General features: G+C 36.0%; 4 protein-coding genes across 9 annotated transcripts; 1 reads left to right on the top strand and 3 right to left on the bottom strand.

The window, feature by feature from the left end:
- Positions 1–386: 386 nt before the first annotated feature.
- LOC21398867 (pentatricopeptide repeat-containing protein At1g55630) lies at positions 387–3,367 on the bottom strand. Of its 2 annotated transcripts, XM_010109142.2 has the most exons (3): positions 1,500–3,367; positions 1,364–1,424; positions 387–1,033 (listed from the first exon to the last, which is right to left on the bottom strand). In XM_010109142.2, the coding sequence occupies exon 1, from the start codon at positions 2,995–2,997 to the stop codon at positions 1,501–1,503; it is 1,497 nt and encodes a 498-aa protein (XP_010107444.1). In that variant the 5' UTR covers positions 2,998–3,367; the 3' UTR covers positions 387–1,033; positions 1,364–1,424; position 1,500. The 2 variants fall into 2 exon arrangements, with proteins under 2 accessions (XP_010107444.1, XP_024028668.1); XM_024172900.1 differs by having other exon boundaries at positions 1,364–3,367.
- A 2,298-nt stretch (positions 3,368–5,665) lies between these two features.
- Positions 5,666–8,517, bottom strand: LOC21398866 (low-temperature-induced 78 kDa protein). Of its 4 annotated transcripts, none has more exons than XM_024172871.1 (5): positions 8,383–8,517; positions 8,027–8,236; positions 7,663–7,920; positions 6,081–7,145; positions 5,666–5,977 (listed from the first exon to the last, which is right to left on the bottom strand). In XM_024172871.1, the coding sequence occupies exons 1-5, from the start codon at positions 8,426–8,428 to the stop codon at positions 5,913–5,915; spliced, it is 1,644 nt and encodes a 547-aa protein (XP_024028639.1). In that variant the 5' UTR covers positions 8,429–8,517; the 3' UTR covers positions 5,666–5,912. The 4 variants fall into 4 exon arrangements, with proteins under 4 accessions (XP_024028639.1, XP_010107443.1, XP_024028640.1 ...); XM_010109141.2 differs by having other exon boundaries at positions 7,663–7,917; XM_024172872.1 differs by having other exon boundaries at positions 7,663–7,899.
- A 4,237-nt stretch (positions 8,518–12,754) lies between these two features.
- Positions 12,755–19,567, top strand: LOC21398865 (protein SHORTAGE IN CHIASMATA 1). The gene is made up of 8 exons (XM_024172896.1): positions 12,755–13,664; positions 14,354–14,437; positions 14,540–14,626; positions 14,791–14,862; positions 15,197–16,234; positions 16,280–17,080; positions 17,373–19,040; positions 19,183–19,567. Exons 1-8 carry the CDS (start codon positions 13,335–13,337, stop codon positions 19,267–19,269), a joined length of 4,167 nt encoding a protein of 1,388 aa, XP_024028664.1. The 5' UTR covers positions 12,755–13,334; the 3' UTR covers positions 19,270–19,567.
- Positions 19,568–19,642: 75 nt separating this feature from the next.
- Positions 19,643–23,421, bottom strand: LOC21398864 (myosin heavy chain, clone 203). Of its 2 annotated transcripts, XM_024172883.1 has the most exons (7): positions 23,376–23,393; positions 23,037–23,254; positions 22,612–22,812; positions 22,403–22,525; positions 22,207–22,244; positions 21,991–22,087; positions 19,643–21,882 (listed from the first exon to the last, which is right to left on the bottom strand). In XM_024172883.1, exons 2-7 carry the CDS (start codon positions 23,103–23,105, stop codon positions 19,891–19,893), a joined length of 2,520 nt encoding a protein of 839 aa, XP_024028651.1. In that variant the 5' UTR covers positions 23,106–23,254; positions 23,376–23,393; the 3' UTR covers positions 19,643–19,890. The 2 variants fall into 2 exon arrangements, with proteins under 2 accessions (XP_024028651.1, XP_024028650.1); XM_024172882.1 differs by having other exon boundaries at positions 23,037–23,421.
- Between the last annotated feature and the right edge of the window lie 3,893 nt (positions 23,422–27,314).

Below are 27,314 nucleotides of genomic sequence, written 5' to 3'. Positions count from 1 at the left end.
TTTTTTTTTTCCCTTTTAAAGTGTGGCAAGCTTGAGGAGAGGAACATGTTATAAGCCAAAAGTTAAGAATACGTGTTATTTTCCTCCTAAATATTCAAGGGAATGGGAAAATCAACAGACTTTAATAAGCTTTCACCAATTTGTGTTTATAATTAGAACTTCCACAACTACAACAGAGGCCAACTATGTCATGGCCCATGCAGAAAATCCGTACTTCAAAATAAAATAAAATAAAATAAAAGCTAGTTTATTGCTTTGCTTGGCTGGAAATCACTGGCATGGCTCGTACAATGGCTTCAGTTCTAGACAAGCATGCCGTTTCTAGATTCCAAACCAAACAAACACTAAATAGATAAGTCATGGATACTTAAAATAATGGTGACGATAGCTGAGAATAGAAGGTATTCTTTTCAAATATATTTTGGTTCAAGTTTTATTCAAGTTCTACTTTATTAAGTTTAATAAGTCTAATCTATAACAGCAACGAATTTCATAATCTTCTTCTACATCCTACAAAAACGTCAAAAAGAGGTGAAATATCACTGCTCAAAGCAATCAGCTCATTTCATATGTGGTATACAACGTTGTATATGGAAAGGAACACAAGGGAAATGCTCATCATAGAAAGCAAACTAAACGAACCTCAGACACAACTTTTGAGAGCATTGTAGTTATGGAAGTACAATTCTTGTTTGGAACTAATTGCCACTTCCAAAGGTAGTGTATCAGCAGCCGCCAAAGACATGCTTATGAGTAATGCACAACATAGCCGCAGAATGTCATTCCGTCTAACTTCACGAACACGAACAAATGCTTCATATGAACTGCCAGAGTAGACCAACGGTACCCCAAAAAAAAAAATGACAACAAGGAATAGTGTCCCATAGCTTCTGATTTTGGTGGCAGCAACATCTGCATGTGAAATGTCCAGGCTCATTATCGTGATAATCTCGTTTCCTTTTCCTTTTCCCTTGTGAATTTGTCTCATTTTTTAAAGTAATGAGAACCTGAATATGAAATCTGGAAACATGCCCTGAGCAAAAAACATTAAACGATAGCTTTAGTTTTCCAAAAGCAAAATTATTGTTTGACCGGAATTTACAGTCTACATGTTCAACAAAAGTAGTTAAGATTAAACACAATGGTGCGCACATATGATAGTGCAATGAAGAAAGTTGTATGAGCATAACTTTGATATCAAAGCACAATGGACCAACTGATTCTAATGAAGCATGAAAATATATTATTGATGCGAAAAAATAAAATTTGAGCTGGTACGAGTTTCTTTTTATAGGTAAAAATCTGCATAATGTGAGATATCTTTCATGAAAGAGAAGTATGTAGAGAATGAAATTAGTCATACTTCCTTCTTTGCACTCGACAATCAACACAAGCAGCAGATACATGGATTCCATTCAGATAGGCTGCAGGAAGACCGTGAGGGTTTAGCAGGATATGAAAAACCAGAAACTTTTCTGCAATAACAAAAAATCTACCACCTTAGCATCTTCTATATCCCTTGAACTTTGAGAGAAGATGAACATACTGCCCCTTCTCCACCATATGTTTTACTACTTGATGAGCTTCAGAAAGCTTCCCAGCATTTCGCAAATTACTCACTAGGGTAGTATAAACAAGAAAATTTGGATTACAACCTCTAGACTCCATGTCCTTAAGCATGGAACATGCCTCCTCAAATTTCCCTGCCATACATAACCCACGGATCATAGAATTGTAAGTAAAAACATTTGGAATTTGGCCCTTGGTGATCATCTCATCAAATATGCTCTGAGCCTTCTCAAGCTCCCCAGCCACAACATACCCAGTGATCATCACAGTGTAACAAACCACATCAGGGATACACCCATTCTTCGGCATCTCATCAAAGAAAAATCTGCATGCATCCAGATTGCCAGCCCGGCTCAATCCATCTATCAATGTGGTGAAGTGAAGAACGCCTGGATCAATACCCGTTTCTTTCATGTGATTCAAAAGATTTAAAGCTGCAAGTGGCTTGTCTCCTTTACCAAGTACATGAAGAAGAATATTATAAGTATGCAAATCCGGACTGAATCCCCTTCTGCCCATTTCATCCAGCAGTCTGTGGAACTGATCCAGCTTCCCCAACCTATACTTTGTAAGCATCAGAACATTATAAGTTAGAATATCTGGGGAGAAACCATCAGCCAACATCTGCTGATACACCCACTCAATCAATTTATATTGGTTTGTCACAAGAAGGCAGTGCAAAATCGCATTGTACGAATGTTTAAACGGCCTAAAGTTAAATGTCTTCGACTTAATAAATCTCTCCACAACTTTCCTAGCCAACCCGGCCTCTCCACAAGTACATATCAAAATGTTCAAAGTCCTAGCAGTAGTAGGAAATCCTCTCTCAATCATCTCATCAACTAGCCTCCACATTGCCTTAAACTCCTCACATTCCGCGAAAATCTTAATTAGCAGATGGTAGGAATTCGCGGTGTGCCTGTAATTCCCCTGCTGGCCTGACCATGTGAAGAACTTGAACCCTAATTTCGCACACCGAATTTTATTCGTATGGCTAATGTTACTCAAAATCCCCAAAAGAACTTTCCTCACAAGAAGCCCCGAAACCCTTATGTTCAGCTCATCCAACGCCGGTTTCGCATCGAATCCTGGACCATCTTGCTGCAAAACTTCCAGAACTCTTCCGGCATCAATCCTCGCCGTCTCGAAAAAGCTCTGCCTCACGGAGAAATTTCCTCGGGCGGGCATTTCACGCGAATAAAAGTCAGATTGTTCATCCATATCTGAATCAAAATACGAACTTTTCCACATTCTCTTCAAGGGTTCCTCAAAGCAATCATAACCATTCTCCCCATTAACACCATCGAAACTTCGATTGCAAAAATTCCTTATTACTACTAAGGAAGACAAAGTAACTTTGCTTACTACAATCAGACAAGACGAAGTTCTCCGAACCAAGCTCGGAGCAGAAAGAGAGATTACGTTCATGGCTAATACCCATTATCTCTCAAATTTTGCCCTACTCAACGAATCGAAGAAACCCAGAAGCTGAGAGTGAGCTAAAAGCGGATAGAGATTTTGAGACTTTGTATTCCCAAAATCGAGGATACCCATTACACCAAAGAGATCCAATAACGCAAAAGATCGTTCTAGTTGAGCCAGGGAATATTAAGACTTAAAATAAGCTCACTTCTGAAACTGGGAATGCAAAGAAGTGAGTGAGAAAGAGAAAGTAAAGCGTACCGACGACCGGCGATGAGAGGCTCCGATTGATGCCTCCGCCGTCGCTACTGAGGAAAGGGAACATAAAACTCGAAAGCCTTTGGGTTCAGGGCTGTGGAGTTTGGACTGTTTTTTGCTGGAGTTTTTCTGTTGTTTATTTCTTTTGTTGTCGTTTATTTTAAGCCACATTGTTATTTCTGAGGCTTTATTTTCATTTTATTTTAAGGAGAAAGAGAGAAATAGGTTATGAATTAACAGGTTAATAGTTTACGTAAGTTAATAAATATGCTAAATTATTATTTTTATCTATAACTTGTTTGGTTATAAATCATAACTTGACAAGTTATTGTCCATAATTCACAGTTTTTATTCATAATTTGTCTGACTATGAACTATAACTTAACAAGTTTATCCATAATTTATCTGGTTATGAACCATAACTTGACAAGTTATGGCCTATTAATTTTTATAACTAAAAATTGACCTATATACTTTCTTAAACTTTTCATATTAGCCTATTTTCTACTATTTTTGTTTTTTTTATTTTTATTTTTTTTGGAAAGCGGCTTTACTTGAGCCCCTTTATTTTGTTATTTTGAATTATAATTAAAATTTTTACTACAGTATTTTTAAAAAAAAATCAAATTTAACTTTCTTATATCTCGTTCATTTTACTGATTTGAGTTTTCAATTTTAGGTTTCTATAATAAAAAATTCTCAAAAAATGTTACATCTAACTTTTTTTACTACAGTAAAAAGCTCTAAAAAAATGTCACATCTCAACTCGAATTCACGAAGTGAACAAGACCTGTTGTCATGCTTTCTTTCGTTTGATGTTTTATTTCGTTGTACCTTTTGTCGTTTGTCTTTTACTGGTGGGAGTTTTTTTGTCGTTTTCTAAATTTACTGTCGTTGCATTATTTGTGTTTACTGTTTTATGATGAATTTATCTTTTGAAATTATAATTGTCGTTTTGTCCTTCTAAGACGATCATTTGTTGTTTTTTTTAGTTGCTTGCATTTTTTTAATGTTTTCAAGTTTCATTGTCGTATTCCACGTTACCGCCATCTTTTATTTCTGTTGTCCATTTCTGCCTTTCGTTATCGTTTCGCATTTTGTCGTCGTTTGTAGTTTTTTCTCCCAGTTTTTTTAACTTTTATTCTAATTCTACATTGTCGTTTACTCGTTTTCCTGTTTTAGTTGTCCATTTCATAACTTTCATTGTCGTTTCAACGTTTTATTGTTATTTGATATTTTATAGTCGTTTGATACTTATGTTCATGTTTCAGAGTTTTATTGTCGTTTTTTGCGATTATAAGTTAGTTGTTTCATATTTGTTGTCGTATTGGTATTTTGTTATTGTTTGCAACTTTTTTTATGTCCTTTTCAATTCTTATGGTCCCTTTCCACTTCTATTGTCGTTCGCAACTTAATTACGTCGTTTTCAACTCTTAGGGTCCGTTTCCACTTCTATTGTCGTTCACAACTTTATTGTACCTTTTCAATTTCTTCTTCTAATTATAATTAGTTTGTAAGGACCTATTGTTATTGACCTACTGTTATTGCTTTCCTCTTTTATTGGTGATTGCTTTTTCCCAGAGCTGTTTTCAACTTTATCGAACATTTTGAACTCTTTAACCGTCAGTGTCGTTTAGTACCGTTTAAGCATTTTTTTATTAGTAAAATATGTTTGTTTCATAAAGAATTTAAATTGTATACGGAAAAAAAAAGATACTAATAAAAAAATTAAATTTTTATAACAAAAAATTTAAATTTAAAAATTTAAAATTATTTTTTTAAGAAAAAAAACACTATCAAGTTAACCTAATTAAATTTTAAATTTTAAAATTATTTTTTTAAGGAAAAAACACTGTATCAAGTTAACCTAGTTTTTGTAACTTGAGTTGTGAATTCAACCTAAAAAAATTAAAAGATATGCAAAATCCGAAGCCACCAGAAGGGTATTGCTTGGGGCACTGTGTTAGCAACTTTTGTATTTATTTAAGCCACCAGAAGGGTATTGCTTGGGGCACTGTGTTAGCAACTTTTGTATTGATTTTTTTTTTTTTTTTTGTCGTTTCCACTCTTACCATTGGTAAGTGTGGTTAAATATTAATATTATACTATTTTTCCTCAATCTTTGTCGCCTCAATCAGTTGTCTCTTTCTACTTTTAACGCCGTTTATAATGTCCGGAGGCTTTGCTCAATTTTTTCTTCTCTTTTTGTTGTTAGGCTATTCTGTTGTCATATTCCAAAATTTTAGTGTCGCCTATTCAACCTCCGTCATTTAATACTTCTTCCGTTAACTTATTTTATTGTCGTTTACTCATATCGCCCATTGTCGTTTTCAATTCTGCTCTCCTTTCCCAATTTGTTCCCCACTTTTTAAAAATATAAAAGTAAAAATAAACTCCATCCTTCATGAAAACGGCATTCAAATGCAAGCGGTTTAAGTTTAACATTAGGCAAGAGGTAACTAAATAACATAATATACATGCGCAGAAGAGATGCAGAATCTCTCCAGTCATAAGATAGTTACACGCGCAACAAAACTCAAAGCAACGTCAACAAACAAATTTACTCTCGAGTGAACCTCACAACCAAACCATTAACACAAACAGAAAATATATCACTTTATTGCAAAAGAAATAAGCAATTATCAACCGCAACCCCTCTCTTTTCAATTGCTCGACTCCTGAAGCCTGCGTTCCTCCTTCCCCTGCTGCACGTTATCCGCCACTTCACCTGCCAATGAACAAAAAACGACAATGAAAACCAAAATTACGTTAAAAAACAAATAAGGAAGCAAATTAATGTCATCTCTAGCCCAACAGTGTTGCTTATTTACCTTGGGAATTACCAGATGACTGTTGTTGAACACTGTCCTTAGATTGGTCTCCACCAAATCCAAGCCAGGAACCAACAGTTCCTTTAACCTTATCAACGACACTCTTCTCCCCAGCTTGGTTTACATTACTAGACTGCTCTTTCTCGTCATCTCTCTCGTCTCCAGTCCCCAACTTTCTCGCCACTTCTTCAGACTCCGTCACCTTCCCCACCGGCCTCGTCGTCTCCGGCTGATCATGCTTGCCCTTGTGCAGAGCATCAGAAATCACCCCCGAAAGCGCTCGGTCTTCTTCTCCCGGCCTCAACTTCTCCGCAAAATAGTCCCTCACCGAGGCTCCCCTGCCTTGTCCACTACTTGTAGATTCGTTTTCGGGTTTGGTTGTCGTCGTTGCGCCTTGCGTTTTCGACACGGCTGTCGTCCCTGCCTCTGCCACCTTCTCGTACGCCGGAGTCGGCTTCTCGGTCACCGTGGCGGCGGTTTTCTTCCCGTATTCAGCTGCGGAAGATGGCTTGTAATTGCCAGAACCAGGACCAGTTCCAGTACTACTTTCATCATGAGTTCCTGATACCTCGTCTTTTTTGCCATAGCCGAGCTTGGAAGCGACGACGTTTTTTGCAGATATTGCTTTGTCAGCGACGGAATATGTGGCGGTTTTCTTCCCGTATTCAGCTGCGGAAGATGGCTTGTAATTACCAGAACCAGGACCAGCTCCAGTACTACTTTCATCACGAGTTCCTGATATCTCGTCTTTTTTGCCATAGCCGAGCTTGGAAGCGACGACGTTTTTTGCCGATATTGCTTTGTCAGCGACGGAATATGTGGCGGATGAGATTTTCTCGGTCAAAGTACTATTAGTTTCGGGTTTGACGGTGTCTATATTTTCTTGGAGTATTTGGGGGTGTTGGGGTGTGATTATGGGCTTATGGGCATCATCCGGAGAAAATTGGTCATGGCTTCCAGTGGATGAATTTGTCACATTTCGCTGAGATTTTGGTTCTGATTCATCATGTATATTCATCTTATCAAACGAACTTAGAATTGGGGTGACTCCTATCTCCTCATTTCCTGTTTAAAATATTGGGATATCAAACAAAACAAAACAAAAAGTAAAAGTTTTTAAGTGACAAGAATATGCATGTAAAAAGGGCCGTAGTCCATGGTAGTGGCACAATTTTTTGCAGGGAACTAAGACAATGAACCCGCTTAATTTTTCTAATAAAAAGTTTAGAATAGATGATAAGTTTTAGCCATTTGGTGGCAATGCAAATATGCAAATATGACAATTTGTATGGTACTTTTGTATGTCTCCCGAAAATAAATAGACTATTGAGATGTTGGATTGGAAGATTCAAACCATAATTTAAATCATGATTCGTGATTCGTTACAGTATTTTTTAAAAAAATACACGTAAATTAAAAATGATAAATAATTCTAATCACAATGATTCTAATCCAGAACCAAACGTCTCCTATAATTTTTTTTGGGGGATAAATTTCAGGGTTAATGCATTGATCACTTGATCAACAGGGAGAAAATAAAACCTTTGTAAAGGTCAATTTGAATTTATTGTCAAACTTTTACCTGCCCCTGTTGGATCTGTGACTTTAGTCTGATAATTTGGAGGAGTGTAACTAGGAGTATCCTTTGCTGCATGAGGATCTTCCACTAATCCCCCTTTTGGTCTTTCCAAATTGACCTTTGATTCTGTCCCGGGAACAAAAGTTTTACTAGGATCAGTCTCCTTGGTCTCGGAAATCCCATGCGAGAAAGACGGCACAGGCGGCGTGCTCACTGGAGTGGCAGGACCACTTATCACTGCTGTAGACTCATAAAGTGCTACTTATCAACAACACAAATAATGTTTCAAGATTCCAACCGTAATATTTGGAAAAAAAAAGAAGATATTCAACAACAAAACAAAAAGTATATAGTACAAAATACGTACTTGGTGCACCATGGACTTTTTGGCCTTCCACCGTTTCATCGTCCCCATCATCTTCCTCATCCAGATCATGATCATCAGGGATATGATCATGATCATGGTCGTGTCCATGGCCATGCTTTGTCATTGTGTCCTTTATCTTCCTGGCCTTTGCCTTTACCATGTTCAAAACCGACTTCTTCTCATGGTGGTGCTCGTCTTCACCTTCAACCGCTGAAACCACGCAAAAAAAAAAAAAAAAAAAAAAAAAAAAAGTTTCAAAGTGATGAATGATATCTAAAATGAACACCAAAATTGCATACATCAGAAATTAAAAGATAATAATTAACGTTTGTCACACCTAAATGCGGATCGCGTACCTTGGTCATGACCATGCCCATGAGGATGTACCATTTGTGACGCCATATTAATTAAGCTAAAAAAAAAAAAATCACAACTCCAAAGAAAGAACAGGACAACTGCGTTGATCGCTATGCTAATTTAGTATGCAGAATTGGAAGAGAGTGTAATATTAGAAAGGACAAAGATATGAGAGGCCTTTATAGAGAAGAGAAGTCCAGTGAGCTTTGGCCACCGTTGCATGATCTCTAGCTACGTGGTGCGTTTGATTACAATACACGTGTATCTAGATGTGTACACTCTGTTTGTAACCGACTCGTGACACGTACATGGATTTTTGTTAGACGTGGTCAGTGCCGTGGTGGGTAAGAGTAGAATTTTGGAATTGATAATGTTGCACAGCTTGCTTACAATGATGACTAATAGGTGCCCTATGGCGTGACAGATATTGAGGTGAGCCAGCCATTGTCAACAAAGTGACTGTCATTTACATGGTATATCTCTTTAGATTAGTATAAAAAATAAAATATCTCTTTAGATTTGTTTATATTCCATTTCTTCTCTTTAGATTAGTATAAAAAAGAAAATATCTCTTTAGATTTGTTTATATTTCATTTCTTCTCTTTAGATTAGTATAAAAAGGAAAATATCTCTTTAGATTTGTTTATATTCCATTTCTTTCTTTTTCTTTTTCCATCTCTTTAGACTAGTTGTTTTGTGCTTTCGCTTATTTTACTCCCCTCACACCTTTTCCTCTTAACTATTCCACTTTAGGCATACGCTTCATAAACAAGCCTAAACTGAACGTAAGCATTCACGCCACGATTTCTTTTGGGAGTTATTATGAGTTGGTTTGTTTCACAAGAGTTCTCGATTTGAGAACTTTAAAAGTGAGTATGGTTCATGCCATGATTCGAATCATGATTCGTAATTCGTTATAATATTTTTGTACAAAAAAACACACATAAATTGAGAATAATTCTGAATCTATCAATCAAACGTGTTAAGTTGTGTATGTAAAAAAAAAAAAAAATTACCGTAGTAAAAAAATTAAATTTAAATTTTTATAAGAGAAAATATTATAACAATAAATAGTAAAAAGAACAAAACCTCACAGTCTATGAGGGCATTCTTTAATCCAAAAGGTATTCCTTTGGCTAAGTTTCATCTAACTGTTTGGAATAGTCTCTCTGCGATTGACTATTTTCTAATTTTTCTCACTAGGAGCTTCAAATGAATCTTTACCTGTAGGATTATTGGTATATTTAGTAGTATTCTCTAAGGCTTGATTATAGTAATTCATCCTAATACTATTTTCTTGATTTCTCCTAGTGCTTTATTTACCCTTTCTAGGGTTTCTACTGAATATTGATTCTCGGGCCCCAGAGACTGGACCTAAATAATTGTTGGCGCCTCTCTCCTAAAACAAAAATTCGATGCTTCATTTGTTTAGAAAAAAAAAAAAAGAAAAAAAAAGAGATGCTTCATTTCATACATAAGAACAATTATGTTATATAATTTATTAAATTAGTATCCACATTGGTCTCCTTAAACTGGATTTATTAAAGTTTCTTACCTTAATTCCTAAAAATGCGATCTGCCCACAATTTAATTTGTAAAGCATAGACCAATACGTGTTTGTTATGCAACCTCACTGACTACAAGATGATTTAGGCACGTACAATTATCATTGATCCCCTCTTTGGAAATGACTAGTTTTGTACCCACGTTGTTGCAGAAAAGATTATTATATCATAGATAAAATGTAATAATTACTATAGATAAGAAAATTACATTCATTATAACTGTGAGATGTTGACGGGAGTGACATAATATTATTTGGAGACTGTAAGGGAACTAGCATTACATTAAATCTGGCAATATGTATATATATTAAAAAAAAAAAAAAGAGACAGCTCTAGGGAGAGGAAAGGAGGAGAACAAAACAAAAAGTACAAAAACATAAACATGGTAATATTTTTATTTCGTTCTTTATGCAGTGATACCAACGATAATTGGTTTTGAAAGGGAGACATGTCATTAGAAATTTACTAAAAGAATGAAAAGGAAATCAATATGTAAAGATCACTTACTTATAAGACGAAAGATCAAATAGAAGTAGATTACTAATATTTGCTAATAATAGGAACAAATTTTGGTCAGTTTTATGCATATCAGTAATATGTGTCAATATAATAATAAAAGTGCATAGCTAAGAAGATAAGAAAGTACAAACAACTAATATTAACATTGATGTACCAAATTAATATATTTAGGATCAACAACAGTCATTAAAACTGTATGGAGAAAAGTTTTTCTTGATACCTCAAGCAATGGAAGTAAAGAGGAAAATGAGAAAAAAATTTTATGCTTAAAAATTTACATCAGTCATTATTTTTTCATTAACATGTCACACAGATAAACTTATATGCTTATATGCTTATAGTCACTTTTTGACTGCTTACTATGGACAATTGGACAAAGGCATAAAAATTAATGAGATTTTAAATTCATAACACGGATTATAACTTCCATGTCATAAAAAATAACCAACCGGAATAATATATGAGATTGTCTAATCACTACCAAGAGAATAAAAAGAAAAAGGGAAAAATAAGAATCCTCCTGCATATGCAAGGTGGACAGAAAACGAAAATCAATTAAAATATATAAGTCGAAGAAAAACAAAAAAGGGGGAAAAACAAAAGAAAAATGAAAGAACAGGAAACAAAAAAGGGAGACCGAAAAAAGAAAGGAGAAAAAGAGATGGAAAAGGAAGAAGAAAAAAACGAACAGCCAAAAATTTTGAATAAAAAAGATGAATAAAAACAAGATAGAATGAAAAAATATATATTCACAGTAAATTTTGGACAAATCATGTCAAACTCAACGTATCAAAATTATTCCTACTCATTATCGCCATAAGGGGGAAAGAAAAAAAGGGAAGGGGAAGAAGGAAAAGAGGACGGAAAAAAAAAGGAAGAAAAAAAAGAAACTACACATAAAACATCTGAAATAAAGACATATCTATGTATGTTATTAAGAAGCAAGCAAAGTGCAAGAGAACATTTGAATGTCATTAAATAATAACAAAATAATAAAATCAAGAGAAGTAATAAAGCAAAGAAAGAATAAATATTAATAACATTAGAGAAAAGCAAGCAGAAGCTATTAATAGTACTTGGAGAGCTGTGACCACTATTCTATGTGAACACTATTTTAACTGTAAGATATTAACCAATTAAAAATACACACAGGCAGTTAAAGATAAAAAGATAAAAAAAACAGAAGAGTTAATGATAGGAGGTGAAATGAAAGAGTAAATGATCATAGGTAGAGCAACAGCAAATAGAATCGGTTAAATGGGACAGAGCCAAAGAAGTAGAGCAGTAAAGTAACTGGAGAACAATAGAGTAAAATAATAGTAGAAAATGAAAGATAAAACAGAATGGGAGAAATAGCAAGAATAGGAGAAGGAAACAGAAACACGTATTACAACTTGTCTGCAGCATTCATAAATAATGCGTGAAAAAGTTACCATGAACAGTAGATGGCCTCTAGTAATGTAACACGCAGTAATACATACTCAGCTTACAAAAATTGGAGGATTAAAATTTTCTAATTAAGCAACAAAAGCAATACAGGCCTAGGAGCAATTTAAAAAATAATTGCCTCATAAATAGGAAAAAGCAGAGGTAAAAAAAAGGGGAAGAAAAAAAGGGGAAATTTTTTTCCCTTAAAATCACCGGAATTCTAGATAATAGATGCTAAATTTGGCGTAAATTTCAAAAAATGCACAGGAAAAAAAATAGCAATTCATTTAATATGTATATATCAAAATCACCACAAATTATGAACCCAACAAAGCAAATTAATGATGACTATAAACAGCTCAGATCATCAAACCAATAAAATGAAAGGAAAAAAATCGAAAGTTACCCATACGCGGCATAAGATCAACTAAGAGAAAGTCCACTGATGCAAATAAAGCATATGCACAGATAAATCCATTAAAGAAGAAGATAAAGAACCTGCGAAGAAATTGAAGCAAACAACATGCATTACCAAGTACTTTAAAAAAAAAAAAAAAAAAAACAACTGTGAACAAAAAATTATAGTACATAGAGCAGCTAAGGAAGAAATAATCGGACAAAAAGAGCAAGAAACAAAAATATTGAAGCAATAAAAGAAGAAACCCAACAAAGAAAAGAAACCCGGAGTAAAAAAGAAAAGAAAAAAGAAAAGCACTACCGGAAGAAGCCCAGCAAAGGAAGAAACCCGGAGAAAAAAAAAAAAACAAAGAAAAAAACAACTGTGAACAAAAAACTATGGTACATAGATCAGCTAAGGAAGAAATAAAGAGAAAATATTGAGAGCGGAAGAGAGAAAGAAAGAAAGAGAGAAAAATGAGAAGAGGAAGGGAAAAAAAAGCGAGAAAGAAGACCGAAGTAGACAGAGATTGAGAAAGAAAGTGAACCTAAAGCACCAAAATTACCTTAAATCCCAGCAGAAAAACAAATCAAAGCGGAAAAATCACATGAAAAAATGGCAAGAATACTGACAATTTTTTACTGAAAAAATCACAGCAAAAATGGAAAGAAAAGGAAAAAAGAAGATACCTGGAGGACTTTTAGAGGAAGAAAACGAGTTTTGGAGTAGGGAGAAGCCGCCACGATAAGAGGTGAAGACCTTCGTTTCTGCGTCTGCGTTCGGCGGAGGAGAGAGAGAGAGAGAGAGAAAGAGACAGAGGGAGGATTTCAAGGCTAGGTTCACTAAGCAGTAATTGTTGCTATTAGGAGCTGCAAAAGCCAACCCCAAACTATTTTCATTTGAAAAACAGCAAGCGCCAAACTTATATAAAAGGCACAGACCAACTTTTTGAGCGCCAATTTAACTTCAATACCAAGAAAAGTCCGTTGCACAAAATTTTCGTCTTTCCCTCCATTTCTCTCTCAAAAATTTCAAAGCTGAAATGCGATCTCGCTTTTCCGACTCCGACTTCATCGTCACCGCCCTGAGCCAATCGCTGGAAACCCTAGCCTTCCTGCAACTGCCAGTCCCTCAGGTCTCTCCATCTCCGCCAATCTCCACCTTCTCGGACCTCCTCTTCCTCTGCTTCGGCTCCACCTTCAATGTCTCCCTCCGAATTGACAAATTGCCGGTCGAAACCGCTCTCTCCAAGTTCTTCTCCGACGTTCTTCCTCAGAATGTCGACATCGGCGCTGAAGATTTTGAGGGCGATGTTTCGTGCGCTTCTCGTGAAATTTCCGGTTCCAGAGGCTACGAGGATGAATTATCGGAGGTAATCCGTTAGATCTGTGCGAAATTTTGCTATTTGTTGCATAATCTGGTTGCGATGATTTCTAACTTCACAATTTTGCTTCTTAATTTGTTTTTTTTTTTTTTTTGGAGATACGAGATTGTTGAAACCGTTATTTTCTTCCGTGAAAACGGTGATTCTAATAGACATAACGCGTGACTGATAGCTGTTTTCACATTTGTGAGATATACTTTATCGTAAATTGGCTCAAAACAATCATTTTGCTCGGTAGAGCCGCGTTACAGAGTTTCTACTGTTTATGCATTTATTTATCGGGCTGGAAATAGAAATTATCTTAGTTAGGGGAAAGGTCAACTGATTTTCAGGAAATGTTTAATCAATTTTTGTTGAAGATCTTTTCTTTAATATGACAGAAGTTTTTTAATTATTTTTTTACCCTAAATCAGTCTAAGAAATGAGAAGAAAAGTAAGAAGAACAATGAACTCTTCGGGACATTACTAAGTTCTTCAATAGAATTTTTTAAAATTTTATTTTATCTTCACATTATTATTCCTTGCTTCTTGTTCACAACTTGAAAACAAGATAATCTCAGATCTTAATTGATGTTTGTGACGTTGTTGTGACAATTTCTTGATAATGTTCTGAATCAGCCTGCAAGCCGGACTCGTTGGGTACTCAATTGCTTATGATTTGCATTCACTTGTATCAGGAAACTAAGGTTCTCAATGGGGAGAAGGATGTGGAGAGTCAGAAACCTTCTGTATCCAAAGCTATCGGAGTTGAAGTCCCAAAAGTATGAAAGTGGCATTAACAGATTATGTTATCGTTATCTTATGTCAGGTTATTTCGCGTGGCAAACTCATTTTAGTGCACAAGCGTAATTATTTTATTGCAGAAGAGTAATGGAAGTGCGGTCGATGATAAAATTACACCTCGATACGAATTAACCCAATTCGAAACGCCAGAGCTCGATGTATTCGCGGTAAACTTAATCCATACGAATATAGATGCAATTTGGTTCACATATATGTTTGTTTTGTTCCTTAAAGTTGCTGAATCAGTTTCCAGTTTTCATGTGTGTGTTTCTTCGCATATTATACTGATTGTTTTTCTTCTTACACAACGTGTTTTATCTCTTATTTTCAGGAAAATGCTTCATTTTTTGAAAATGAGGGGATCCAAATTCTTTCAAAAGCTCCAGAAATAGAAGAATATTTGGTATCTGTTTGAACTGTCTTTGATTCAACTATAACATTTGGTTGATTTCCTCTTATATCATTAACCTCAGCCTCTTACGTAGTTAATACATGATACGTTAGCTTTATATTTAACTTCTAGATGTACAGAGTATCATTAGTTTTCAGCTTGTAGTTTCTATACAATCGGACACCTAATTCTTCTTCTCACTTTACTCTTTTAGTTTACACGCTTTCTCATTATGGATGTTCTTAACTAAGTTTCTAGTACAGCTTTCCGAGGATGACATGTTTCTGATCCCTCAGTAACAAATTTCACGTTGATGTGTTAAAAAAACGTTTTGTCTTTCTAGCAGGACATGCTCAAGCCAGGGCTTTCAACTCATTATCCTCGTGAATTTCAATCAATTATATCAGTTGAAAAGATTACATTTGAGTATCCAACGGGGAAGAAGGATAATGTCCAAGATGATTGTTCTTTCCAGGACCAGATTCACTTTAATCAAATAACTTTCCCTGTAGTAGAAGCGGACGAGATAGTTTTGGAGCAAATTGAAGGTTTTGCAATGGAAGAAAAGCTTCTTTCACTTTTTGAAAATTGTGAACTGCAACTTTCTCAAAAAGATAACCTGGACATTGGAGACAAGGAGCTTTTGGGTTCAAAAGGGGATGACATATCGCGGCTCCTTTCTGATCATTATCTGTCATTTCACTCTTTTGGATCTGAGCTGGGATCCCTGGACAATTTCCCAGAAGTAGACTTGATACGTCTGGTGGAGATTTCACATATTAAGATAATCTCGGGAGTTCAAGGGACATCGGGTTTTGATGGTTTTCTTTCAGATAAGCCAGTTGTTTATGAGGAATTTGATATTCTTGATGTGGATTCATCGCAGATTTTTGAAGCCCTACTTAATGGACAAACAGCTTCTGAACCAGAAACATGTGACTGGATGTTCAATGAAGACACGAAGTTTAAGGATTTCAATAAATTGATTGTTAGCCATGAGCTAACCCTGGTAGATGAAACATTCAAGTCATTGCCGGTGCCTGTTATTTGCGATCATGAAAAGGTAAGGTCGTTCTATACAATTATTGAAGGAAAACTTGCTAATCTAAGGCCACACCCCCTATCTGCCCTGGATGGAATTTACTTGGACTGGCATCTCCTTGAGGATGATACGTATAGAAGCAAAACTTACTTCTACGAGAATGTTTTAAAGGATATGGGTTCACACAGCATCGATGACGATTGGGACTCTTTTGGTGATAAAAATGTGGTATATGACTTTATCTTCTCTGACGATAGCCTGTATGGGTTTAGCACGGATGAAAATGCAGAATCCATGGAATTTCTTTCTGATGTATTTATCCCTTCTAGTATTACTGAGGCAGTTGAACCAGTAAGTAGGTTCCCGCAACCAGACAAAGGAGAACAGGTGGCTAAAAAGACTTCTGAGAGGGCTTCATTATTGTTCAAGTCTATGTCACAATCCAATGATCTCGATTTTTTCTTGAATGCTCAGAAAGCCACCAGGACAAATAGTGAGCCAGCAATTAGAGCAGTCCAAAATAATGCTACATCTCCCAAGAATCCACAGGGTAACTCAGTTGCAGCTATATCCCAGGGAGGAGAATCAATCACCATTTCAGATATGGATGAGAATGCTAACAAGCATAAGAAGCTCTTCAACTATTTATCTATGGAGGAAGAGTATGATATGAGAGCTAAAGAGGCTACAGACAAAGCAGAAGCTTACAGTATGCCTTTACCAATTCCTTCTATGCCATTTGTGAAAGAGTCCAATGACAGTATAAAAGAGTATGATACGAGAGCTAAAGAGGCTACAGATAAAGTAGAATCTTACAGTGTGCCTTTACCAGTTCCTTCTATGCCATTTGTAAAAGAGTCCAATGACAGTATGGAATCTTTCCCTGAAACAGTAATAGTTGTTAATACACAAACTCTTGACAAGGAAATGATAGTATCCAGAAGAAGTACCTATCAAAGAATTCTTGCAATGGAGAAAGAAGGGGCACAGGTTGTTGAACGTGATTCAGATTTACCTGTAGATATTATAGTAAATTCTGCAATTTGTTTAGCGTGGTATGATTGCAGAAACATTGGAAAGAAAGCTTCTGATTCTGACGAAGCTTCTTCGTGCTTACCCTTGTGCATTGAGAATATTGCAACAAATGTTTTGACCTTGCTTAGTTTCAATTTCAGTGGCTGCATCATGGTAATTATAAACTTGTTTTATTAGTACTACTATTATTTTATTTTGGAAATTTTCTCTAAGTTATATTAAGAAAACAATATTGCAACATAACTTCGTTTGACATAAAAGAGCCACAAGTATGGAAACTCTGTTAATCTTGCAAGAGCGAATTTGTTTAGAGGGCTGTCAGTATGGTTTGGTTGAATACAATACATCTGATTCTCTCAGTATTGTCATTATTTGGTGTGCATTCCCCAAAGTAAGGCAGTACAATTATTTTGTTTCTTGAGTACTTTATATTTTCTTTTTGCAGGTCTTTGAGGGAGAAAACAGTTTCCTTTCCACTGTGATGGAACACTCAGATGGATTCTACGCTGCTGCTGCAAGCCTGGGAATTGATGTGCAGCTGTTTTGCTCATCTTCTTCCGAGCTGACTGATGAAATCATAATGAGCTGCATTGGATGTGCCACAAGAGGTGTATATCCACGAATGCCCGAATCAGAAACTCTTGCAGAGTCCTTTCTTACCAAATTTCCTTCAGTTAATCCCTTGACAGCTCATGCGATATTGTCTTCAGGAGACATGCTCATTGAGTTCCTTGAACGGTCAAATGAATACAGGATTCGTGCAATCCAGAAATATCATGTTCCTAATGAAAGTATTGCCCTATTAGGTGCTTTATGCAAGTATGGTGAGCTAGAAGAATCGAGATCAATGATGACAAACTGCTCTTCTTCAGTTTCTTCTGGTACTGACTCCAAAAACTTCGATCTAAATGTTGCTTCTAAAAGAAAAAGATGGGAATACGGTGGTATGCTTCACAAAAATGACACGCATATGGATGAATTACTGCATATTGATCCAGTTAACCAATTTTCTAAAGATAGCCTGGATCCATCTTCGGTGGCAAAGCCGTATAATCCATTCATGTCAAAAGATCCTGAGACATTTCATGAGCTCAGAAAGCCCAGACTCTGTAGGAGTAATTTGTTTCATCAAGAACAGGGTTTGGATGTGTCTGCGATGATGGATCCCTCCATTGTTCCAAAGCCACGTGACTTTCAGAAGTCTGAAGAACCCCAAATGTTCAAAAAGATTAGAAAGCCTGAGTTGTCTTTTAATGAAAAGTTATCGGGTCAGCTACAGGGAACAGGTGTGGCTATGTTGAAAAACTTTGATCTCCATAATATCAACAGCTCTGACTTTCTGTTTGAGGATGAAAAAGGTGAAGTCATTGACCTAACTGGAAGTCCTGGATCAGGAAAGGAGTTTTTTTCTATTGCTGACCCCATAACATACGTAATGCCTGAGATAGAAAAGGATGCAACAAGAAAGTCTAAAACCATAAGAAGATTATCATTTGGAAAGAACCATCAGACTACTTTTTCAACGAGTGCTGAAATTTTCTCGGGAAAAAATATCTGGAATTCTGTAGAAGATAAGAGGCATAATTTGCAAGCAGGAGTCAAGAGTTACTCAGACACAGATCTTGGAAACGATCTTTCATTTCTAAGACACCCTGACAAGCTAGTAAAGAATTGTTTCAAAGAGACACCTGCAGAAAATTCCCACAGGGTACAGTTCCAAGAGAAGGAGTCATCATATTATGAATTTGGAGGAACACCGCTCTCAAATGCACTGAGCTTCTCCAGTCCTGGTCAAAAATCTCCTTGGACAAGGGATTTTCTTGACAGGATAAGGGAAAAAAGCAAAAGCAGATTGCGTAATCAGTCTCTTCATTGTGACTCTTCTGAACCTTGTTATGGTGGTTTGAGGAGTATATCAAAAGTTACCAAGAGAAGAAGTCCTTCTATTCTTGAGTTTTTCAAGTACCAAGGAGGCAGCACTGCAAGGAGGATACCCCAACAAAAGAAGCAGAAGCTATCGATGCAATCATCAAGTTCATCCAAGGGCATAAAAAATTCAGCATCAGCGTCTATTCTGCGCACGTGGACACCTATAGATAAAAGATCACGACAGGTTGTATTGTTTTTCTGTTGGCCATCATTGATAAATTCATTGGAATCAGTTGTGCCTTCATGCTCAATTAATGAAGAGCCTAACTCGTTTTAATTGATATTTTAACTGGTTTTCTAACAAAAGTTTACAATACTGATTGCAGACACTGTCTTTTGCCATGAATAATGGTGAAAGCCAAACTAAGCTGGTCTGGAATGAAGGAACTCCCAATCTTAGAAAGAAGTTTTAGAAGCAAATATGAATTCCAAGAAGTGTTGTTAGGGAGTTTATGGATTTAGGATCAATTCATTGCAGCTGCAGGTTTGTTTCTAAACTGTGTAATCATTTCAAAATGTACTTTTAGACTGCGACTCTGATCATCCTACAGGCTACAAGTTCAACAAGGGGTCTAATATTGTTAAGAAATTCTCAGCATATGTGTTGCCATGTTTTTCAAAAGGTTATGGTTTCATTCTTGTTCAACTTATGGTCCTGCTTTTGGTTTTTTGAGGTTTACAGTTCCTTATTGCTGATCACCTAGACACCTACCGAGAAATCCACTGTATTGCTTGACGTCATAAAAATAAATACATTACTCCATGCACCAAAAAAAAAATGCTTTGATAATAATGATTGATTCAACATTTATGACAAGAACAATTGACACTATCCTAGATCTAGATCTTGGTATTTTAGCAATAATTGGTTAAAAACACTGTAACTGTATTTTCCTAATATGAACTACAAAGACGAGGAAGAAAATCATTGGTCAATACATTTTTTTTTCTCCACATTAGGACTAGATATTAGGGGGCTTCACCATGAACCATTTCCAGTAATGCAATTTGAAGCTGCAGAGAATGCTTGTATTCTAGTTCTTCTTTCCATTCTTGAGGTTACGCACAGTCATTACAAGTTGCTGCCTTTCACCTTCTACCTCGGCAAATCGTAGACTTATCTCTGAATATCTTCCTTCCATTTCCTTCAGTTCTTTCTCCATGGATTTGTTCTTCTCGCTCAGTGATGCAACTTCTGTCAGCAAGTCCGACATGTTACACTGTTCACTGGCATGGGAATTTTTAAACTCTTTCCTTGCTCCCTGCTTTGCTAAAGCAAATTTTGCCTCCAAGTTTTCCTTTTCTTTGTTCAATCTCTGTGTCAGCCTCTCTTTTTCGAAAACAGCTTTCTTCATTCGTTCAGTTTCATCTCTCAATCTTACTTTTTCGTCTTCCTCTTCAACAACATTGGACTTCTCTTTGTTGAGCCTTTCGATTTCTGCTCTAAGCATTTGAAGTTCTGTTAAGAAAGCTTCATGCTTTTCTTCCTTGTGCTTTTGAGCAGATTTGAGTTGCTGAGACTTATTGTTTAGCTCCAAAGAAACATGTCCTATCTCTTTATCTTTAAGATCTATTTTGTTCACAAGCTCTTGTAATTTCACTTTTTCCTGGTCCTTAAACAGCTCCAGCTCTTTTGTGGCTTTCAGGAGCTTTCCTTCCAAAATTCTGTTCTGTAGACGGAGTTCACTAGCTTCAGTCTCTGCTTGGGTAGCCTGCTTCTCATTCTCATCAACCTTTAATGACATTTCCAAGGAAAAACTTCTGAATTCCTCCTGAAGTCGCTCAGCTTTAATCGTATTATTCAGCCTTGTACTCTTCAAGGCCTCCTCTGCTTGGATTGCTCTCTGTTCTTGCTCAACTTTGGCACGTTTGATGGCATTCATGTCATCTTCAAATCCCTTGGCCTGCTGTTCCAGCTCCTTTTCCAAAGCTTTGACTTGACCTTCAAGTTCATTGATAGAGATCAAAGCTTCTGCAAATTCTCGTGCTTGCTTCTTGATTGTTTCTTCTAATCTCTCCACCTGAGATTCAAGCTCATTTATGGTTGCTATATAATCTGCACATTCATTTTCCCGTTTCATTTGCTCGTCTTGATTTCGCTTCAACTTCAAAGACATGTCAAAGTTATCTTGCTTCAAAAGGTCATAGTTCAAAGTAATCTGTTTTATCCGCATGTTTTGCTTTTCCATCTCCTCCATGTACGTCTCTATTTCACTATGCAAACCTCTGATCTTAGCCTCTAAAAGCTCTACTTCTTCAGCCTCATTTTGCCTCTTAGCATATTCTTCTTGCGATTGTTGGTAGGCAGTTTTTGCATTTTCTACCTTCCTTTTGAGATCAGATATTTCATTGTTTTTTCGCTCCACCAAATCTTCGAGATCCTTCACCACCAGGATCAACTCAGAGTTTGAGTCTTGTGTCTCCTGCAGTTGCAACTGAAGATTGTCACTTAGTTTCTTTTCTTGATTAAGCTCCTCCCTTATTGCTTCTAACTGAGCTCTCAAATCCTTGATCGCAGCTTGCAGTTTTTTGGGAGCCTCCGTCTCATCAGTAGTCTTCTGCAATGACCTAAGTTGTTCACAGTCCAATTTGAATTGGTCTCTCTCCTCTTTGAGACTACTAATTTGTCTTGATAGATTCTGTCCTTGTTTGGTCTCCTTCTCAATATGTCTGCGAAGAGACTGTATTTCAAGTTCTGAAAGTTCAGCCTGCCTCATCAGTATAGTAATTTCATTTTGGAGTTTTATAGTGGAATCATCTGAAGCCTCTCTCAACCGTTCTCTTGGATTGTTGTCTTCAAGACTGCTCGGTGATTCAAGTAAGCTGTCATCTGAAGCGGAATCTACTGACCAGTTCAACTTGCGTCTATTTTGAATCTTATTATTTGTCACTGAGGCATCAGCCGCTCCTTTCTGAAGCATGGGTTTTGTTTTGAAGGGTGAGAGGAAGTTGGCAGCATCCTGCTCCACAGTTGTCATTTCGTGATAGTTTTCATACTCTTCTTTTTGTAATAATATGTTTCCATCCTGTGAAACAACCACAAAAACATTCAGAAGAGGGTCTTTATTTCTTAGAATTTGGGGTTTCGGCTATCAAGTAACCATCTGAAAACTACATGTTATAAGAGATCTTACTTCACTAAAACTCCCGTTGTTTTCATCTGTACCCCACGTGCCATCTTGGCTCTCCAAGCTTCCATTCTTGAGAAGCATAGGTGCTCCATTTTCTTCTCTGAGATTGAATTTCTACATTTATCAGTAACTAGCAGCAGAAAAAGGGGAAAGTGACAACAAAACAGGAAACAAGAAATAATGCCGAACAAATAGTGACTGTTAATCTCCATTTATCACCTTCCATCATCAGCTCCCAGCATCCTCTGAATCGTCACCTGTCTTAAGAATGCCGCATAAGTAAGGGAATCGTGGCAGGTCTTCAAAATTTAAACTTTAAGAAATTGAACAAGAGACACAATACTGTTAAATCATGAGATGTGTGTGTGTAGTTTTGTATGTCTAAGCGTCCACAGGATAGAGAAAGGGTACTGACATGCAACACTGCACCAGAATTTGCAAATTTAAGAGGCAGAGAGACGGTGAATGGTTCAGTTTCCGCCGCAAAATCAGCAAAATCGATTGAAGCTTCTCCCAGGTAGCCAGATTTTGATGACCCCTACAAGAACCCGTTACAATTAGAAACCACACAGAAAAAAAACCTGCATCAAGAGAAGGGCTGGAGATAATTGGACTGCTCCTTACAGTTGAAACAATAAAGTGGTAAATTTTCTCGTTGATTTTTCCTGTTTTTGTCTCCATGATTAGTTTCACTGGTTCATACACAGGATTCTCCCATGTACAGGTTCCATCCTGAACTGCAACTTTCTCCAACTTCACCGACGGCTTTCCAACATCCTCCGGCACCAATGATATCATCACTGCAGGTTTTTTCAATTTGGGCACCTGAAAATCCAAAGGAAAAGGAGGTATGAACTTGTGCACTCTTGAATTTTTGCATCACCAAATCGCATTCTAGTATTAAAATTTGTCATAGCTTAAAACTCATTTGAAATATGAAAAATTCAAACTTCCAATCAAAATTAGTGAAACCCCACTTAAGAGCAAATGGAGTTTTTCATTCTGTAAGAAGAAAACAAGGGTCACTTTTGGGAATGAAGACAAATTACCTGAGTAACATGAAACTGCAATTTGAAGACGGCTTTGATCTTGTTTTTCTTGTTCCATGACTTAAACATGTTTATCTATCTCGTAATTACTTCAGATCTTGGAAAAAAAAAAATTTCCCAAAACTTCACTCGCTGCTCTGGTACTTCGTTGAACAATGCTGCATCTCAGGCCTTCTCTTTCTAACAAGTTGTGGCGTAATTACGGTAGAACCTCTAACCTTGCGAAAGAAAAGAATATTTTTAAAGCAACAAAAAGTACTGAACCAAAATATATATTTTTATTCTTTCATCTTTCCGAAATACAGTAGATGCTCTGAGGAGTTTGGAGATCGTAGTTACAGGTGTAGAGAAACAATGCAGGAGGATGGTTATGTCATAGAAAACAATTAAGAAGCTTCTCTTTTAGTTGTTTAAAATAACCAGGCATATATTAAATGTCAATGGACATCACTGAATGACTTGCTGTTTACCTCTTTTAAAAAAAAAAATTAAAAATTAAGAAAATACGCTGCTGTTTACCTTTTTTCCTTTCGTCAAGGCACTGGTGTCGGAATTTAAAATTACATAAACAACCCTGGACTTCAATGATGGAACTTCGTCGGTCCACCTCATTGCTCGAAAAGATGGCCTTCTTATCCTAAAGATTTACATAGAATTCAAAGGTGTCCCTGTTTGTTATTAAGATTGACTTTTATTTTCATACAGGTCATTTTTTCCGTTAAAATATAATAAATTATGTCAGCTTAATACCCATTTTTAGTATCAAATACAGGATATTATAATAAACTCAACTTTTAATTCAGTTGGCTTATCGCAGTCACAATAATTAAAGTATGATTGATTAAGAAAAGAAGTCTTTAGAGCACTCAAAAAGGCGTTTAAACGTACAGGCATATAGATATGTATTGTATTGAGAATTATTGTTATTGTCGTTATTGTTTTTGCTGAAGAATTATTTCTTCAAATAATAGGGACCAAACCACTTTATCATCATTCCTAAAAAAATGCACTTTATCATCCACTCTTTTATTTATTTATTTATTTTTTCTAGCTTTGTTGCATGAGCGACACAGCCTCATCATGTCCCTTCCAGCATTGCAAAATTGCAAAATGTATAAAGATTTTACTTTTTATGTCTGGGTGCATGATTAGTTGTCAAACACCCAAGCCAAATTGCCTTTAAAATAATTGCGGAAACACATGGGGGCATGTTCTTTGTTTTTTGCTTCTCATGAAATTTCTCTAATATCTTGTTGGGTGTAGAAAAGTTTTGCGTGCACCAATTTTTTGTTGGTTTGGGAAATGTGAATAAATGTTACTGTTTGCTATCAAAACAACGTCATTTTTTAATCCCATTAATTCAGAAAGAAACAATTTTGAGCTCTTTTCCTAAGTAAAGTAATGAACATACTAATAAATGAAACATACCACTACCGAAAAAAAAAGTGCAAGTTCACAAATCAATTTCCTCATAATATTAAAGTTACTTTTCAATTTGTGGAAGCTTTGGAGGCTATTATTGTTTTGGATCTGGGGGTTACTCCATCATTATCTTGGAAGGTAGAATAGGCGGAGATGGGGCATTAAAAACGTGCCATGTCAGGTGGCCAATTAAAGATTTAAAGAGTAAACTGAGAATTTTGAAATCATTGTTCCGTCTTGGATTCTTGTCTACAAGAGTAAACTTGCTCGATTCCACTGCTTTTCCTTTCTTTTTTATGAGAAAAAACAACCGCCCTTGCTTTATTATTTGCTAATGAGATTGATTTTTATTTTAATCAGAAACACTAATTGCCTTCTGTTTTTCAGAAGACTAATGAAAAGTCAAACACGGTATAGTAAATGCTAGTTTTTTCTTTTGCTGAGTTGGTAAATGCTGGTTAGGTGCCCTTTCTTCTCAGCGCCTTTAAGACTTGGAAGAACAAATACCACCTAAGAAAATGGTCCATAACTCAAATGTCTTTATCTGAGGGGGTCTCGAGTCCTACGCACACCTGCCACAATGAATACTGCAGTGTCCCGTTTGTTGGCTAATTCCTTTCTCTTGAACCACATTGCTTCACCAATCACTTCCTCAAATAAATTAGACGTAGCATGTCTCCTACAGGTAGTCTCTAGATTATCCTGACATTTTGAAGTGTTAAACGTGCAAGAGTTTCTAAAAATTGGTCGACAATAACCTTTTTGTGCGGCGTGGCAAGGCACAAAAGGAGTTTGCTTATACTACGGAATTGTCTTTTTTTTTTTTGTTTCCATTTGGGCACTGCTATTTAATTTGCTCACAAGTGTCCTGCCATGTCTCAGACCAAGAGTTCCTGCGTTATTGGGAGTCTCACGATCTATTTTTAGGGTTTTACTCAAATCTTCCAATTTGCTTATTTACAATTGATGGGATCTTAGGGTTGGCGCAGGAGTCACTGCAAAGTATCGTGATTTGATCATTAGAATATGGGAATTATTTAACACAAATACGAAATGTTTTTTTAAGTATCCAAGTGCTTTAACTACGTCTATAATTCCGTTGGAAAAATGGTGCATGTGGAGAGGGATTCTTCAATTTAATATTGTATACGAGCAGTCGTTGTGCCTCCACAGCTATTAATGTCTGTTTTCTTTACTAAAAAAATTGCCAAGCTGAAGTGTATAAACCTGAAATTCCGTTAGGTGCAAAGTGTGGACCCAAAATCAATGCTTCAAGATCGTATTGCCCATAGAAAGAAAAATAAAGACAATTATATTTGATCAAACCCTTCCCTTTTAAGTTCGATAATAATAAAAATATCACTATATATTATGAAAATACTAGTTTCTTTCCTATATTTTTAATAATAAAAAAATAAAAGAAAAAAAAAATTTCCAAAAACTTAAAAAAGAAGAAACAAAATAGATTGGGGGTGCTCGGTTTGTTGACTGTGTCCACGCATGGAGGGGTGGTTTCTCTAAAACATCGCAGGAGGTGGAGTCGTGCTCGGGAAAGGAGGGAACCACACTGAGGTGCGCGTGAGTGGGGAATGGGTTCTTTCATTGCCTCCGTGAGAGGATGGATTTGTAGACTAAAAGTTTTTTTTTTTTCATTAAAAAATATGATGAAACTCGTGCTATGATAAATTATAAAGGTTATTTGTATAATTACTTTTGTGATGGTTATGTTATAATTTAATGCGATAACTTTATTGAGATTTAACAAATACAGTGCCCTATCGTAGGTAAAAGCAAGTGTAGCATACACTAGAATCTCGAGTGGATTAGAGGAACACTCAGTATTTAAATATACCACTTCTCTGTAAAGACTTTAATCCGATTCATATATAAAAGTGATATGGGTGAATAATTATACTTTATAAGTCTTACTACCCTAATTTCCATCCTAATTTCCACTATAATTTTGGACACGTTAAAGGAATATACTTTTCAAAGAGTTGATATTCAAACGCACCATTTACACACACAAAATTGGCGCTCATGAATAACTAATCTTCACGGTTACATAAGCGCTACGCAGGCCTAAGTTTCTCGGGCTTGTACACAGTTGGACAGCCGATTATTGGGTTTTACACTGAAGCCCATATTACTGAGTTTGGAGTTTGAATCCATATTTCCTGTGGGTTGGACAGAAGCATGGCCGTTTGTTGTTGGGCCGTTGTGCTTCGTCAGAACAAGAAAAAATGGCGAATTTAGTGCTACCTTTTATTAGTATAATTATTTAACTAAAAAGGTTATGAATTAAGAGTAAATGATAAAAATTTTAACTCATGTATTTTTAATGGGTATTTATTATAATTATCCTCAGAACACCAACAACATATAGAGAAAACTACAAAAACTAACTCTTAAATACATCATTATGGAGTTCTACCCTTTTAGTGTGATAGGTTATCCTTTTAATAATAATTTGTCAAATTACGCCTATTGTTGGTGACTGGAGACCCGCTGCCAGCATAATTTTTCAAATTATAGATAATAATTAATCAAATTACTTACTCCAAAGAGACAAAATTTAATAAGTCAATATTGAGACATAAAAATCCTTAATGATACTATTTTAAGTAGTATTTATCAAAATTACCTTAGAATATATGCACTGCTTAAGTACCCCACTGTAGCTGTTGTTTCTACAGTGTAGTTTCACTTAGTTCGCTTATTAAAATAATAATAGTATGCTGAATTTGAGACTTTCTACACTAAAAATATTCTCTTGTGTATTCATACTTAGATGGCGGCTCAAGATCAATCTTATAAAAATCGTATTTCCCTGAAGAGGTTTTACCCCGTAGAACC

Source organism: Morus notabilis, unplaced genomic scaffold (assembly GCF_000414095.1).
Source record: "Morus notabilis unplaced genomic scaffold, ASM41409v2 Scaffold759, whole genome shotgun sequence".
In the NCBI taxonomy this organism is placed as follows: Eukaryota; Viridiplantae; Streptophyta; class Magnoliopsida; order Rosales; family Moraceae; genus Morus; species Morus notabilis.
Note: the sequence above shows the minus strand (reverse complement) of the source record. Positions and strands in the feature narration are given on the sequence as shown.

Coding starts and splice junctions, on each gene's coding strand:
- LOC21398867 (XM_024172900.1), bottom strand. CDS start 2,997: ATGAACGTAATCTCTCTTTCTGCTCCGAGCTTGGTTCGGAGAACTTCG.
- LOC21398866 (XM_024172871.1), bottom strand. CDS start 8,428: ATGGCGTCACAAATGGTACATCCTCATGGGCATGGTCATGACCAAG. Junction 7,921..8,026: donor AAAAGTCCATGGTGCACCAA/GTACGTATTTTG, acceptor GTTGTTGATAAG/TAGCACTTTATGAGTCTACA. Junction 5,978..6,080: donor GTCATCTGGTAATTCCCAAG/GTAAATAAGCAA, acceptor GTTCATTGGCAG/GTGAAGTGGCGGATAACGTG.
- LOC21398865 (XM_024172896.1), top strand. CDS start 13,335: ATGCGATCTCGCTTTTCCGACTCCGACTTCATCGTCACCGCCCTGAGC. Junction 14,438..14,539: donor TCGGAGTTGAAGTCCCAAAA/GTATGAAAGTGG, acceptor ATTTTATTGCAG/AAGAGTAATGGAAGTGCGGT. Junction 16,235..16,279: donor CTTCTAGTATTACTGAGGCA/GTTGAACCAGTA, acceptor AAAGGAGAACAG/GTGGCTAAAAAGACTTCTGA.
- LOC21398864 (XM_024172882.1), bottom strand. CDS start 23,105: ATGTTTAAGTCATGGAACAAGAAAAACAAGATCAAAGCCGTCTTCAAA. Junction 22,526..22,611: donor ACCACTTTATTGTTTCAACT/GTAAGGAGCAGT, acceptor GGGTTCTTGTAG/GGGTCATCAAAATCTGGCTA. Junction 21,883..21,990: donor ACAACGGGAGTTTTAGTGAA/GTAAGATCTCTT, acceptor GTTGTTTCACAG/GATGGAAACATATTATTACA.